Source organism: Syzygium oleosum, unplaced genomic scaffold (genome assembly GCF_021117445.2).
Source record: "Syzygium oleosum isolate NSW1041296 unplaced genomic scaffold, Sole_v2.1 Sole_v2.29, whole genome shotgun sequence".
In the NCBI taxonomy this organism is placed as follows: Eukaryota; Viridiplantae; Streptophyta; class Magnoliopsida; order Myrtales; family Myrtaceae; genus Syzygium; species Syzygium oleosum.
The window spans coordinates 2,121,596-2,138,296 of NW_026607513.1; the positions used below are offsets into that span (position 1 = coordinate 2,121,596).

Here is a 16,701-nt window from a genome sequence, read left to right on the forward strand (position 1 = left end):
AGGCGAACATTTGTTAATATATAATAGGCAACTTATAGTGAATCGACAAGTACAGTCCATAAATAATTTTATAATCGAAATTACACGCAAAGCCTCGTGGCCATACTTGAGCTGCGAGAATTGCCGATACTGCTTTTGCTCTGTGCACTATGCCATGTCTGCACTTTTCCTCATCACAGAATTGTATAAATCACCTAGCTCGACAGCGAGAGAAATCAGCATTTTGTGCAAGGAAATTGAAAGACCATGAATAACTACAACGTTCTTGAATCAACGTGACAAATGGATGGGAGTACAGAATTAATCAGCGGAATCAGCGTTTAAGCTAAACCAACATTAAATGCAGTTGAATGATAGAAAGAGGACCATAGAGATTGGCCATCAACAAATTACCACCAAGCTTCGTCTGTACCAGCAGCGGCCGGGCCTCCATGTCCTGCCGCGACTGATGCTCGGCAAGTCACGACCTTTCAACCAAGGCTGCTAACGATACTCACTGTCCTTGCTGACCCCTTCATGGCCGGGACAACTCTGGGAACAAACATTCTCAACACAAAATTTTCCAGATCTGGTTGAAACATTTGGTCGAGCAGGTGGAAGGCGTTGCAAAAACAGCCGATCCTCGGCTCAACGGGGGCTCGGCTCCGAACCGGGACTCTCGATACACGACGTATGGGGTCGTGGGCTGCGTGCGGGCGAGGGGAAGAGGGAGAGAGGGGGTTGGGTCGGGCCGGGCTTGATCTGATTTTTTTTAAAATTTTTAAAATTATTTTTTTTCAAAAAAATCTAAAATTTGCTTCCTTTTTTTTATTTTTAATCAAAAGAAGAAAAATGCATTCTAACAATGTAAAATGCACCTAATGTCTATATGCAATGCTGCTAAATATTAAACATTTTTTGTTTTAGGAATTAAGGACATGAACCCTTAAAGTTTTACGTAATTAATTCTGGGCAAAATTAAAAATAGGTGTCGACAACAGCAGCTTGATTCGCGGAGAATGAGGAAGAAAGAGGAAAAGATCTCGCTTAACCCCGTTCTGTGCTTGTCACTGCACTAACGTACCACTTCCTGCACCTGGAGGAGTCATTTTGCTGCAACTGCAACTGCAACTGCTTAGGTTTCCTCGGGTCAGGAACAAGCCCAAGACTCATTATCATGCCCCTATTTTCAGTTCAACTCATCTATCAAATGAGATATTGAATGAGAACATTCGGAGGAACGTTTATCAGTCGAAAGCTTTCGTCTGTGAGTAACAAAATTGCTTTGGAAACTTGTAGGCTTTTTGAAAGGTTTCCGGTCATCTGCAGACAACTAAAATTCTTTTGGTAAACTCAAACAGGACACTCATAAATTTGCTTATGAATTGTATAGGCTGACGAAAAGAAGTTTTGCACGATCGCTTCCGAGTCGTAATTGTTAACATCAGATATCTAAACCAGGGGAGGACTCCATTACACATATAACTTGATGAGGTCGGTGGACACAGACACTGCCTAAGACCCCCGGTCTCCTTTTAAGTCTTTAAAGTAAAACCAATGCGTATTAAAACTCGTCAGCAAAATTAATATATTAGCAACTGGTGGACAATTAAGTAAATGGATTATAATTAGTGATCAAAGGCTTCACACTTCCGGGATTCTTTTCTTGAAGTTTGACTGTTCCGTCCGATGGCTACGTGGGTATTATTCATCAACTTCTTTTGCCTATGGCAATGTGTGTAACAGTCTGAATTTTCGATCCTTTTCCCGGGATTTAAGAAATGAATTTGACCAATGCACTATAGTGAGGTCTCACCCGGAAATGCGCATTCACGGGATGCTAACCTTGGGGGTAGGGCCGTTACGGGATTGAGTTCGCACGACCAAAGAACTCGACCTGGGTTCGATCTTCGACCATATGAATTGACGAGGGAATGTTTTGAGCCAACCGAGACCGGTCTATCTGATTGATCGTGTCCGAAGGGAACTAGTGACAGACCCTCGCAATTATATGACAATCGAGGTCGCCTTGGTTCGAGCAAACTTAAACGTGATTTGACTTAGTGTCGGTCACGGGTCGAGAGCGCGTGATCCCAATGAGCCACCCGTTAGCAAGAGATAAGCTAAAGTCGCGATTGTTCAATTTTAGTCATTTCTTGAAATTCGGGCCCGGGAATCGAGAATTTTGAAAGTGACAATTTTGGACGGCCGATGACGTTTTTGGCTTGGCCAACCTTGGGGCCACCCATTTCTGCAAAAAAATGGATTTCGGTCCGGGGCCGGAAAAATTACGGTTTTGCCCCTGTGGGCACCGAGGCTGGATTCGGAGGCCGTTTGAGGTTATTTTTCGCGGCCAAGGTCATTTTGGGGTGGCCACGCACATTCAGAGTGGTTTTGGCCAAAAATTGGAATTTCGGCAAAAATTGAAAAAATAATATTATTTTATTCCCGAGACTTTGACGTGCATTTTCGAGGGCTTGCGCGATGAATTTCGCGATTCCGACGCCATATTATGTTGGCCACGCACATATGGAACACGTATGTGCGAAAATTGGAATTTCGGTTCGGGATCGGAAAATTACAAAAATACCCATAGGCCATTTTTAATTAATTCCGAAATTTGGATTAATTTTGGGATTAACCAAGGTGAGTTAGGCTTAACTCAGGTCTGGTCAACCATGGTTAAGAGCAAATGACCATTCTACCCCTAAATTATTAGATAAGATCAATTGGTGGCCCTTGGATCAAGGGCAAAGTTGTCCAAACCCTTGGATTATTGACACATGGATCCCACTAAGCTATCTTTGACCTATTTGACCAGACCCTCTCTCTCTCCTCTCAGCCTATTCGGTCATTTCCCCCATGAAAAATTCTTCTTCTTCTTCTTCATTTCTTGTTCTGCAGCTCGGTTACTGCATTTTCTGGTACTGTTCACGCCGGAACAGTACCAGCCGGAGCTGCTGGCCGCCCACCAGCCGGAGCTGCTGGCCGCCCACCAGCCGTCGCCACGGCACCCTTGGACCTCCCTCTCACTGTTCGGCCACCACGGCCCGGTTTTGTCCAAAAATGCCTTGTTTCTCTCTTTTTCTCTTTCCCGGTTTGCAAACATGCAGCCGGAGCTTCGCCAGAACTCCGTCGCCGTCCGTCGACACCCGGCCGTCCAGCCCTAGCCGTACGTCGCCGTCCGGCCACGGTCCGTACAGGTGTCCGTCGGGGTACTCTTCACCGTCCGTACGGATCACTGTTCACGTCGGGCCGTCGGACGCCGCGGCTGTTACCGGCACCTCGCCGGCCACCGCCCAGCCCTGTTTGTACAGTGTCCGTACGGAGTGGCACTGTTCACCGCGTCCCGTACGGAGCACTGTTCACGCCGTCCGTACATCGCCGACGACGCTGCTCCCGCTGCTGCCGCTGTCCCGGCCCGTTCCAGCCCCGTTTTTTAGGTAAGTGTCTCCCCCAAAAACTACCTAGGAGCTCGGGTATTTCTAGACTCGTTGAGGACCCGGTTTAGGCGATTTTGTGACTGTTTTAGGGGCTGTTCGGGACTGATTTGAGTGACTGATTATTTGGTGGTCGCGGACTGATTAGGCGAAGAATTTTGAGGTTTAGGGAGCTTGGATTAGGGCTGTGATGTTGAGGTTTGATCGGAATTAATTTGTGCGGTTAATTATTGGAATTGTGCCTTGAATGGAAATTTGTGCGTGATTGTGCGATTTGTGGTAGTTGGCTGATTTGGGATTGTGTTTCGGGTTGTGTACGTGTGGTCGTATATGTCACGTGTGTGGCCGTGAGGTGTGATGGTGTGGCAGTGCGATTGCGCAATATGTTCGCGTGCCAAGAATGTGTGATTGTACTTTGGGGTCGCGTGTTATATGTGCATGATTGTGTGGTGTACTTGCGTGGTGAGAATGTATATTTGCGAAGTGTATGTGACTTGTGAATTGTGCGTGCAATGTGGAATTGTGTTGGGTCGTGTGGTTGTTGGCCGTGTGTAAGTGTGGTTTGAGTGGAACGAGGATATGGAAATGTGGTTTGGTTGGAAAGGTCCGTCCTGAGGCGTGTACGTTACGCGGGACGATGCCGTCCCTGACGAGGTGACGATGCCCGGCCTGACGAGGTGTCGATGCCTGACGTGGTCAGAAGACCGTTGGCCTGATGCGTTTTACGCGGGCACGGTAGAAGGAAAGTGTGTGTAGGATTCCGTCCTGAGGCGTGTACGTTTACGCGGGACGATGCCGTCCCTGACGAGGTGACGATGCCCGGCTCGACGGGGTGACGATGCCTGACGAGGTCAGAAGACCGTTGGCCTGATGCGTTTTACGCAGGCGCGGTAGTGGTGGAAAGGTTGAAAATGAGTGGGATTTGGCAAGACAAGCGAGAGGATTGTGGAAAGTGACGCATGGTGTGAGTAGCGTGCGAGTGTGTTTGTATCGCGTGATGTGATGCTTAATTATGGGGTAGAAAGCGCTAGGCACGGTATGGGACGTGCCCAAGTGGTTTTGTCTTATAATTGAGGCACGCGCGCGTCCGTGATTCCTTCTTGTGATGTGTTGGTCGTGTTATTGTCTAACGTGCGGGAACGTGCGTGATGGATTCCGGTAGGGTCGCATGTGATTGTTAGTTTGGCCGATCGTTGTGTGTTATGTGTGTTTTCGTGCGGCGGTACGTGAGTGCCTACGTGGGGTTTGGGGTTGTACACTTATTGAGATTCGTCTCACGGTTGTATAACCGCCACTTTCGAACCCGGCCCTAAACCCGGAAGTGCGCCTTTTCTTTTTGGAAGTCCGGGGAGCTGCTGTTGGTGCCCAGTGGAGTTGCAGGTGAGTGTCTGGAGGCTCAGACCCGAAGATTCAGAAGCAGACTGGACGAGGGCGATCCTTAGGTTTTTCCCTAGGGTTTTAGGGGTTGTGTAAATCGGGTTGACCCATAGGGAAGTTAAGTTAACCAGACCTCGATCTTTTGTTTAAACGGTGACTGAGGATGTTAGTCTGTATTTATGTCTGGAATATGATGTTTGTATATTTGGTGTTGTATGAATATGTGGTTACTGGACTGTTCTGTTGTTCTACCCCGTTGTCGTCATTATTTGTCCGGGATTTTGTTATTCGCTTCCGCATGTGGCTCTGATGTTTGGGTTGGGTCGGCGACGTTCCTGGGACGTCGCAATATTTCGACCGGAGCGGGATGTCGCGAGCTCGTTGGGGTTCGGGGCGTGACAATGTGCAATGGTCGCACTCGTGTCATTCTATTTCATGACATCTGCGTATATAAATAACGACTAAGCATTAATGAGAACATTTTCCGGCCACTTGTTAAATATATATATAATGAAGTGTTATGAAATACATGAATGAATATTCATTATATTCAGTGTACCTATTATGGCACATTCGTAACCTACATACATGAATGAATATTCAGTGTACCTATTATGGCACATTCGTAACCTACATTCTACGTATGAATGCCCATCTCCCTATTCAATGTATATATTCAATACATTGACATTAATGATATATGCATCCTTGTTTCCTTATAAATAGGAGCTTATTTTTTGTCATTGGGTAAGAAATCAGATCAGAAGAAGAGAATGAAAGAGGAAAATATACAGTGAAAATAAAATTTCTCCTTTGACTTTCTCTACCATCTTTGGTGTTTATCTACTTTCTCTACTTAATCTCTCTCTATTCTCTCTATTATATTCTTGCAGCGTAATATTTTACAACATGAAGTATGTTTTTGATTTTCAAAAATGTTTATCGCACGCAAAAAAAAAAAAACTTGTATTGAAGAATAATAAACTTTCTTTAATCGACTTCTTTAACCGTCAAAACACTGAGGTAAAAGGATAAGACCAGGCCAACGGACTCGAGGATGGTCCTAAAAGCCATCCCCTTTCGCAGAACCTCTCCTAGCGACACCGCACCCATCCAAAGCGCTCGCAATCGCAGCCTTGACCTAATTGCTTCCTTCTTATTCATAGTATTGGGACGTGGTTCATACTCTCCAGCGACAAGAAGGCACGGGGTGCTCTAGTTTAAGGATGAACCAGAGGACTTTTATAGTTTAGGTTCGCATTTTATTGGTAGTTTGAGTTTGGACTCATGAATAGCTACTGAGTATATATAGTCTCTCTCTCTTGTAATTGAGGGATGTAACTATAGAGTTGCGAGGTGCTAATTATAGTGGAATCATGTGCTGGATGTAGCTTTAGCTTAAGAGTGAATCATGATAAAATCTCGTGTCTCGATTTCTTTTTCTCGCTTTTTTCTCTATTTTCTTGTGATTTTGTGCCGAATCCTAACACTTAGTGTAAAGCTGAGTGGACCGATCCACTTTCTGGGAGTATGGCGCTGTCGGAGAAACTTCCAACAAGATTATCTTTTTATAGAAAATAATAATAAAGTCCCAAAAGGAATAAAAATAAAAAAACGTTGGGCGTTTATGTTATTAGAATGCGTGTATGTCCTAGGTTAAAAGCTTGACCTCATTTCCATTTATCTCCATTTTCTTTCCTCTTCTTCCCCAAACGATGAAAAGTTTCGAATTCTCTTTTCTTTTTCGCCACAAGAAAAGTTCAATCAGTTTTGTTTCCACAAGAAAAATTTAACTTCACTCGCTTAGCCTTATATAATTACCAATGCTATTATTTAAGTGGCCGTTAAATTCGCCGCGACACCCAAAATCCCACATCGGAAGGGCGAGTTTATAAAGTTACTTATGAGTAAAAACCACCCTCTAATAGGCATCATCTTGTGTGGTTATTTTATGCATTTCTTTTTGGGGATTCGGCACACTTGATATCGGTTGGTTGGTATCAGGGAAGGACCTTCTTTAGGAAGTGTGTGGTTCTTAGACGGACTAGGCTCATGGCCAATCCGATGAAGGCAGGGAATGAGGGCTCGAATAAAATGCGGATCCTAACGGGACTTTGACTTGGCAGATGGGACAAAAATGAATCGGTACATATCTATTGGGGTGATTATCGCTGGGCAGTACAATCAACACCAATGAGTACGTCACTGGTTTAAATGAAGACACGCGAAGTCCTGCATCTGATAGGCGTGATCTAATGATATTATTCACAAGTAAGATCTATCACCAATGGCCACCACCTTGCGTGTCTACTTAATGCACTACTTTTGAGATTCAGTTCCTATAAAATAGGTCGAATCGTTACATTTACGCCACGTGACAATTCGATGCCAAACACCATAACATAAATATTACAGCAGTCACTTTTTCCCTCTCCCCTCCTCCCCTCCTCTCCTTTTCCTCTCGCCCCGAAAGACTTCATCACTCATCATTGCCACTTTGGCAAGTCTCGTACCAGCCCTTGCACGCAACGGCTACCATCACAATCGTGGCCACCATCACAAACCTCTCTCTCTCTCTCTGGGATTGCAAGAGAAAAATATCTTTTCTTCCCAATCTTTGGTTAATGAATTTCTGATGGTTGAGGGTACTCCGGTACAATGCCACTGTCCTGTCTGGAAGACTAGTTGGCATAATTATTGCAGGGTTTCTTTTATTTCTAGGCGGCAGCATGGAAAGTATTTTATGTGTTGTCAAAATAGTCCGATGTTCATCATGAGAATTTGTTCTTTATATATGCCCACTTTGTTCATCTATCTTTTTACCGACACATGGACACTAAACTTTAAGGTCGGTGGCATTCCTTGATGACCTGTAATTGTAACATGAAGCCAAGTGAACTAGTTCAAGCTTAAAAGATCAGTCTTGTCTTGTTTTTTTCCCTTAAATAGTTAGTTCGGACTACTTCTTCAAGTTGTTATGTCACACTCCCGAGCAACAACTCGACGACCCCCTGCCAATTCCCAACCCCTGGCCGAAACACGCTCGACATGGCCACTAGAAATTGCATAGCTTGCCGTCTTTCCTGTCGAGCCATCTACGTCCATCGCTATCCCGTGTAAAACTACCCGGAGATAGCCTGAACAACGATCTCAAGTCTCTCTAGTTCATAAATTATCAATGCAGGCCGTGTCTTATTAAGCTACCAAATGGAGTAAACTCACCTCTCTCATGATCTGTAAAGTTTCCAGGACGTTCAATCCTCCTAAGAGAACATCAGAGTCACGAGAGCTTACATTGTATACCACGAAAAAGTGTCTCAGATGCACGTTATATTGAAGGTATTGAAACTAAGTACATCTTGCAAGCTACTTTAGTATTCAGCAGATAACCCGCTCAACGGCCTACCTATTCTCTATACAACAAAATACTCAAACTGCGTTTGTGTTGTTCATAAGCTCATCTAATTCACAAGAAACCCTTCTCTCTTAAGGGCCTAATTTACAGCTAAAATACAAGTCCCCTGCCCCGAAACTTAAGGCTGGGAATCTTCATGAACCTCGGGCAGAGACGGTGATGACGTGGCACTGATTCTGCTAGGCAGCGGAGTGTTCCTACGGGACGACCGCTTTGTGGGAACGAGGACACTCTCGTTTTCCCACTTCTCAGCAAAATCGTCGTCGTCTTCGTCGTCGTCGTCATTCGCACTTTTGAATACTGGGTGGAGATATGCATTTTGAAGGAAGCTCTTCAGGTTCAGGTTCGGTTCCCTCGCACGTTCTAGAGTGTCCTTCATCATTGCCTCCTGAAAACAATGACCAAACCAAACATCACGAGAATAACTTTCAGCTTTCTTTTGTTTTCACTTTCGCTTTTCCCTAATTATCAACATCACAGACCTAATAACATTATCCAAATAGTCAAAGATAAAAAGAAATGCAGCCATACAGTACAACTATACAAATCCAGAAACCTCTTTCGGGCCTGTCTCCCTATATAAGTTATCTCTTATCCGGATGGACTGGCCATATTAGTGATACCCGAAAAAATCCCATCAGGGCTAACATGGGATGTTCTACGCTAATGCCTTCACTGAATGATCGGTCAAAATTAAAAGCAACAATCATCTTCTATTTAGATGCCAGGATCCAGCAAATTGGAAAGAAATCAAGCAAGTTAGCACATTAGAGAAACTCAAGCACAAGACTTCAATTACTTCTATGGACATAAAAACACCTGTTTGCAAAGCCTAAAAATTACGGACCTGTAATGGATATCTAACAAAGGCAGGTTCATAACGGCCTTTGCAGAACCTATGGAAATAGATGGTGAGAACTGGAAGAGCAATGAGGAATGGAGTTGAATTGGCAGCTTCCTTTGTAGCCAACAGTCCAAATAGAAGCAACTGTGATATAACCAATGCAACAATAACGCGACCATGCACATCAGGCCAGAATGCTGCACCACTTTCATACTCCTGATTGTAGACGTTTATTATCTGGAATATTCAAAAGATGTTAGGACAAACATGATGGAATCATAGAAGAAGAAGAAGAAGAAGGGCTTAACAGGATGCATCAAACATTGGTTACTTAAAAACAAGGACGTATGTATAAGCGACTGGAAGATATCCCAACATGCACCCTAAATATAAAGTCAAAACCATTACTATAGGTGCTGCAGAAAATCTATAACACCATTGATCTAGAAACAAGAAAAATTTCAACATCATGACCTCCCCTTCAGAGTCTCACCAGCCAAAGTTTTTAGGTAACGAATCTGAATAAAATATTGATCTTTTGAAGAAATCTGGGTGCACAACATAAGGACATCATGACCTCCCCTTCAGAGTCTCACCAGCCTAAGTTTTTAGGTAACGAATCTGAATAAAATATTGATCTTTTGAAGAAATCTGGGTGCACAACATAAGGACCGCCTATTTGCAACTTTTCTGGTCACCCTTTGAAATTTTCCGGCAATCTAGTGATCCCCTCATCCCCTTGGTAATAATAACTCACAAAAACTTTCCTAGAACCACCACATGTAATATCATCATAACTGAGATTAATCATGATTGAAAGTCCCATAGCTGTTCCTACATTTCAGGCAACTGAGTAGATAAAACTTCAAAGAAGATATTCCCAATCATTATCATCATAATACCTGATGACGAAACACGACATAAGCCAGGCCAAAGAAAACGAGTATGAAAGGAAGCAAGGCAGGTGTCACTGTAGCATATACAAGCCCCAGTAAGAAGTAAAACTGAATTTGAGGTTCTCCAGTGTTGAAACCAATGCTTCCAGGATCCATTGCCTCCTCCCTATCCTTTTCAGTTTTCACCAAGAAAAAATTCTTCAAGTGGTAGATAATCAAAGACTTCAGCATTAGAATCTCTGCTGCTATTCCAGCCCAACCATCAACCATAATGTAAGTAATGAAGAAAGTTGCTCCCTGGGGAATGGCCACCCCAATTGTTTTAGGAATTCTGCCAAAAAAAAGTAAACATGTATGAAATCTTGTCCAGAAGAACAGCTAGCAAGTACATAAAATTGGAGAAAAAAATTAGCTGCCCAAAGGGCAACTGCTTAATAGGCCAGTATTGTCACCCAGAATAAAGTCATTCCAAGGTCAACTAACTTAAGCACACTCTTGTAATCTTAAGTCAAGGCCCAGCACAATAGCCAAAACAATATTATATCAAACAGGAGACATGCAAATACTGAATTAATACACCAAAAGCAGCGTATTAACAGCTTCATCCTAGGTCATACATAATAGGATTACACACTGCATTCTAAATCAAACAGAAATTACGCCTAATAATACTGAATAACAATGCCTGGTTGAAAGATTTGAGGGTTTCCTCGTTTCACAGCCACAGATTTTCGTATAATCCTCACCCCTCCCCCCCCCCCCCTCCTCCCCTCTCTCTCTCTCTCTCTCTCTCTCTCTCTCTCTCACACACACACACACACACACACACACACAGAGCACCCGCAAGCATACAGAAACATAGTACAGGCGTGAATACAGCTATCTGTCTATACGTCATTGTGTGTGTGTGCGTGTGCATAAAATATGTATGGTTGTATAAATGCGTGTAATGCACTTTTCGCCTCCTATCTATCCAAGGCCAGAAGGGCGGCAGGCACTGAATTGCAACTTATTTGGAAATAAAGGAGATATGAAGAAAAAGATAGCCTTGACATACTGGCTGGGCGACTGATGAACGAATGAGTCTAGCTGCTTAAAGGCAGAACCAGCAATTAAGCTCCCGAGGAATACATTCACAAGATTGAAAAGATAATATCTAGTTGCTGATCTCCTTTCAAGAGATGATAGAGATATGAAGCCTTCAAATTTAGACATGATCATCAATATTGTAGGGAGGAAAATGAGAAAAAGCTTCAACGCAATCCCAGGCAGAAAACCCTGGATGAACGACTTAATGAAACCGCTGCAAGATAAATCGTCAAAATAAAGTTAATTTCCATCAAAACATATTGCTAAATCAATTTGATGCAATTAGAAATTTAAAAAGTTGAGAGATAAGAAAAAACCTGACTTACATTTCAATAATGGGCTTGAGAAAAGGAGCTACTTTCTCAATCCCCTCAATGCTTGCCAGAGATTGCACAAAAGCAATGGGTATCATGAAAAAGAAGGTGAGGAAAAAGAACGCAACGGCCATTATTAGTCTTCTGATTGTAAGAGAAACATATGGGATGGCAAGGTTTTGCCAATACACATCACGTGGCTCTGGAGCCCAATCAGTGAGCCATAGAGTTGGATTTCTGCACTGTTGAGTCTGTGCACAGACAGCGGCACTCCATCTCGTTTTGAAGGAAACAAATGCAGCAGGCATTATAGACTTTGGATCAGTTGCAACTCTCTCTCTTTCTGCAACTATCTGAACAGAAGATGATTCTCTCATTAATTCGATCCTTGATTAATCGTTTGGTTTTCACAGAAACAAACATAGGCATCAGTTGCTTACTTCTTTTGATAGTTTCTCAATTTCCAAATTATAATAATCAAGAGCATCAACCTTGTTCCCACAGAGCGCAAGAAAGCCAGTCTGGAAAGAGGAGGATAATCACGAAATGATGTAAGTAACCCAACGCATCAATGAAAAAAAACCATTAAAACTATCAGCTGAAGATGCAGTCTATAGAAATCTCTGATACTCTTTAGTACCTTTGTAAAGGGTCTTTTTGAATTATGTCTATCATACTTTAGCTGATAATAGTCTAGCCAGTTCTGCATTTTCTTCTTCTTCTTGACCAACTGAGCAAGCTTATTTGCGTTATACACCACCTGCAGAAAATTTCAAAGGAATTGAAGACATAGTATTATCTCCGAATAAAAGCATGCACAAACGATTCCATGGATGGAAAAGCATATGACACATTAGAAAATTACGATAATCTGTCCGACAAAGTTGAAAAAAAAAAAACTAGTCTTTGAATTCTTCATTTGGCTAAAACTTTCTCATAGGTTAACAGAAGACCATTACAAAAGCACAAATAACTGGCCTGACGCTATCCAGGAATTGTCCAACAATAGCTGGAACATCTTCCTAATGGACAGGGTGAGGCAGCAAAAGGTCGAAATGGAGGGGGAGAAGGAAATGTCTTCTGGTGTCAAAGGGAAAACTTTTGCAGCAATAAATGGTGTATAAAGCACAGAACAAGATTCATATATGCCATAAGGGAATGGTCACACAGATAGAAGCTATCGCAGATTCTAGAAAGCAGAACGATGAGCAAATGGATTTCAACAGCGTGATGTTTAAATCTTGACAAGAAACATGAAGCCACAATGTAGCTGTTCCCATAGAAAATACCAACCATATTTATTCTAGAAAGATATTCAGTTTCGTCAAGCCAACCTGATGGGTCAGATAATGATCCGGATGATTAACCAAGAAAAAGTGCTCCACAAGCTCACTAACAGACTCATCCGGATCTGGGGGAACATTTCTGACAAGTACCTGTTAAAATTTGGTTCCACAGAAAAATGTAGGATGTTACAGAGAAACCCTCGCAATAAATAGCCTCCAAGTTCCAAAACTAAAGCAACCAAAAAAAAAGTTCCAAAATTAAAGATTTCAACCAAATCAAGATTAATAAACAATCATCTGTCTAGCTGAATTGGCACCAAACGACACATGCAGTCCACCCTACCGAAAATTGATCAGCGCGTCGCCGTTCTGATGCAAGAAACTGCAGCCGCATTGAAGCAACCATCTCATACTCCTTAAGCAAAACATAGCATGTCCACAAGGTGAAGACATAAGCCATTATAATATGAGCCCAAAACCTGCCACATGGAGTATAAAACGAATAGTTAGCTGATAACCATTACCAAAATATAACCAGAGTTTAGTAACCATTGAAGTGATGTTACTGATGCAAATGAAAATAACATTTCTTTCTCATGTTTATAGAAGGTTAGTTGGATCTCCTCCTTTTATTTCCTTAGTGATTTAGATGGCAGTAACTTTCCTACATAACACCCTTAAAGAGAATGACATTTGCTCTTCACAAGAAACGTCTAAATCAAGTACTAATTAATTAATGCAAGATTTACCTATATCCAGGACCGCTAACTGAACTTTGTTTCTAACAAACATGGAAAAAGGTCATATTTGTACTTGGGTTCAAGTGGAGTCAGATATCATGACTATCAAAATGAATGTAGTCCAATTTCAGACCACTACACGCAATTACAGTACATAAGATAACACCGACAATTTCCAACACCATATAAAGCCAAAACTAGTCCTTTTCAAATAATTGGTCAAAAAGAAAAAGATGTTAAATAACGGTCTCATGACATTAATGAAATGTAAATGTCAATATATGTAGCATAACTTTTTATATTGTTGCCTGGGCGAATAGCCACTCTGGAACCTCTGCAAAGGCACCGTCCAAGGTTACAGATTTGGTGAACCCACCAATTGCAGAATAACTCCTTTCCAATTTTTCAGTGAAACTCTCTTTATCCTTTCATCCTGGGTCAATTATTTCAATACAACTAAAATACTACAAAAGATTAAACTTAAAGCCTGTAGAGCAAGCCATGTGAAAATAAGCAACAGGTCCACTACAATTGGAGTCAAGCCCCAAACTGAATACGGACTAGCAGCTCATCAACCACTGGAACACAGACTCACATTGGTGATTAACACAAACAAAAGGGTAAAAGAAAGCCAGATCAAATAAGCAAAAGTTCCATACCTATTCGATTGCTGTGGGATATTTGAAATTGAGAGTTTGTCAATATCGCTCGAAGTTACATTCTTAAGCTTGGCTAGCTCTAGAGTGCTGTTTGTCCAATTTACTGGTACCAAAATAGTCCACGCCAGGAATGCCACGGGAACAAAAATCTTCAGTCTGCATTAATGACATGGAGAAATTTGAAGAACAGTATTTAATGCATCTACAGTTGTGCATTGCCAACTGAACAGATTTTTAGCTATACAGGACGATTTTAGAGAATATTTCCTGACATGTTTGGTACATCAATAGATTGGACTCCGCAATCCTCATACCGGAGAAAATCAAACAGTGAGACATGCTTAGTGTAAAAAGATCTTACTTGGCTGTAATCAAATTAACCTGCAATCGTACAAGTAGCCAATGTTGCCTTATTTGTTCTTTCCCTCGTTTTCAAGTCATGCAACTTCATCCATATCAACAATTCTTATACGCACCAAAATTGCATATCACATATAAAAAACTACAAAAATGATGCAGGTCCCCTTTTCTGCTGGATTTATAGGCCCGTTTGGTATTCTATAAAGGTGCTGCAGTGATGTTGTCGTAGCTGAGTTGGGATATGATGTAGCCACAAATAGTAATGACTTTTGCTCTACATGTTTTGGAGTTACCTTTACCAGAGCAACATCTTAGAACAAACTAGGGCAGCTCCTGGAAGAGCACCTAAGAGGTTTTGCAACTTGGGAAGCTTCAATGTCCAACCATTTACCTAACACTTTATTGAAGCTGAAGCAATCTTTTAAAAGCTGTAGCTTTTTCCCTGCAAATATACTACTAAACACCATCTAATCTACCCCCAACATGCTTCTTTTATGACAATAGGCATACAGGTTCTCATTCCCGTACGACAAACAGTGGCATATGAAGATTTAGTTAACTAAAGGCCACAACTTGAGTATGATATCATTTCAAACTTGAGTAAGATATTACTTCAAACGGAGTTAGGGAACATGTGACCATGCCATTAATCCACAGATGCAACCAAAGATCATCAAAGCAAAAGCAAACGAAGCCAATTGTGCAATTGCAGTAGGAAACATATGATGGCACTATTGTCCTGCATCCAGTTGCATGAATCCAGGATGAATTAATAAGAGATAACGACGTTAATCAAATGTGGCATGACACATCCATGCAAAAGGAAGGGAGGTCAAAATCTACTTCGGCGTACCCCATCAGATAAATTCTCAAGTAAACAGCAGAATCCAATCCCGCATGCTCAATAAGTTCTTGTTCAGGCATTTTGAGCGCATCTGGCATCCAATTTAAAAACTTAATGTATGACCGGAAGTCCAAGTTGACAAACTTGCGAACAAATGCCCCCGAACGAGTCGGACTGCTTCGTAAGCCCTTGAGATACCATTTAGGGAAATAGACTCTATCGTTGAAAGGTTGAAGCCTTAAAACGGCAAAAGCCACGAAGAACACAAATGCACTGAGAATATTGATTGCTGCAGCAAGTCCTATATCCGAAAGAGTAGCCATATGTCCGTTCCTTTAAAAAAAAGGAAAAAAAAAAAAACTCCACCTGCAGAATAAGAAAAAGAAATGTCAGCACAAGCTCTCGATACGTATTTTTGAAAAATAAAATGAGAAATTGATATCCCCACGAAGTTCCCTCACGACCAAAAAACGACAGAAAATAAAAAGGCAAGCAAGCAAGCAAACAAGTTCTAATCACGACAAAGCATTCAATCCCGAGGCAATTCACGATTCACCACCCCATGTTCCAATGCCTCCGTTGATTTTAGGCAGGTGTATCAATTTTCCTCAAAGAAAAAACCAAGCAGTAAGGGAAAAAAACGAGGCATGCTCCGAGCATCCGTTCCGCGACCACATCGAAACAGCGTCACCCCCCCCCCCCTACCTACACACAAGAGTGATCTCATAGTACAACACAGACAGACAGCCATACGACCATCGATACATAGGCCCACTACCCACTTTACTCACAACCCGCTCTCCTCTCAAACCTCAAAATGGCAAAAGATCAGTCCACACTCCACACCCTCAAGTTTCCATAAACATCAAAAAGCCTGAGGAACACGCCGTGCGCCGCAAAGCAACTATTTTTCAGCCTTTTTTCCACACAGTCCCCTTGCCTAGATTGTTTAAAACTCTCCCTAGTTCTGGCCGCAAACTTCTCCGACCGAAACTCAGGGCCGCCGTCCAAGAACAAAACCCACAGCACCGGGACCCACTCAAGCCGCGAAACTGCCGACTCCACCGCCACGCTTGGCGCTATGACACCATCAATAAAAGAAACCAGAGCTCCCAAACAAAAAATCGGAACCTCACCGTTCCGCGGAGCCAATGCTTTCCGAGACTAGGACCAGCCGCGAGGGGCGAAGGGGACCGAAGCGAGGAGGGAGTCGGAGAAGAGAGATCAGCAGATCCGAAGCTTGAATCGGAGAGGGGGAGAGAGAGCCGGCGGGGGAAGCTTCGAATCGCTTGGGGTCCGCCGCTTACACCAAGAACATTCCTCGCCCACTGCCGCAGGCAAAGCACAATCCAGCGCCTTCAGAGCTCAAGGAAGAGGAAGAAGGAAGGAGGAGGAGAAGAAGGTCGCCGTCCCCACAGGTTGAACCTTCATAGCACGAAAACGAAGCAGCAGATTTTC

General features: G+C 42.7%; 1 protein-coding gene across 1 annotated transcript; it reads right to left on the bottom strand.

Moving 5' to 3' along the window:
* Positions 1-8,091: 8,091 nt before the first annotated feature.
* LOC115677901 (calcium permeable stress-gated cation channel 1-like) lies at positions 8,092-15,609 on the bottom strand. Its single transcript, XM_030601146.2, has 11 exons — positions 15,253-15,609; positions 14,040-14,195; positions 12,984-13,119; positions 12,689-12,790; positions 11,995-12,114; positions 11,795-11,875; positions 11,367-11,707; positions 11,009-11,254; positions 9,958-10,282; positions 9,059-9,292; positions 8,092-8,599 (listed from the first exon to the last, which is right to left on the bottom strand). Exons 1-11 carry the CDS (start codon positions 15,564-15,566, stop codon positions 8,330-8,332), a joined length of 2,325 nt encoding a protein of 774 aa, XP_030457006.1. The 5' UTR covers positions 15,567-15,609; the 3' UTR covers positions 8,092-8,329.
* Positions 15,610-16,701: the final 1,092 nt, after the last annotated feature.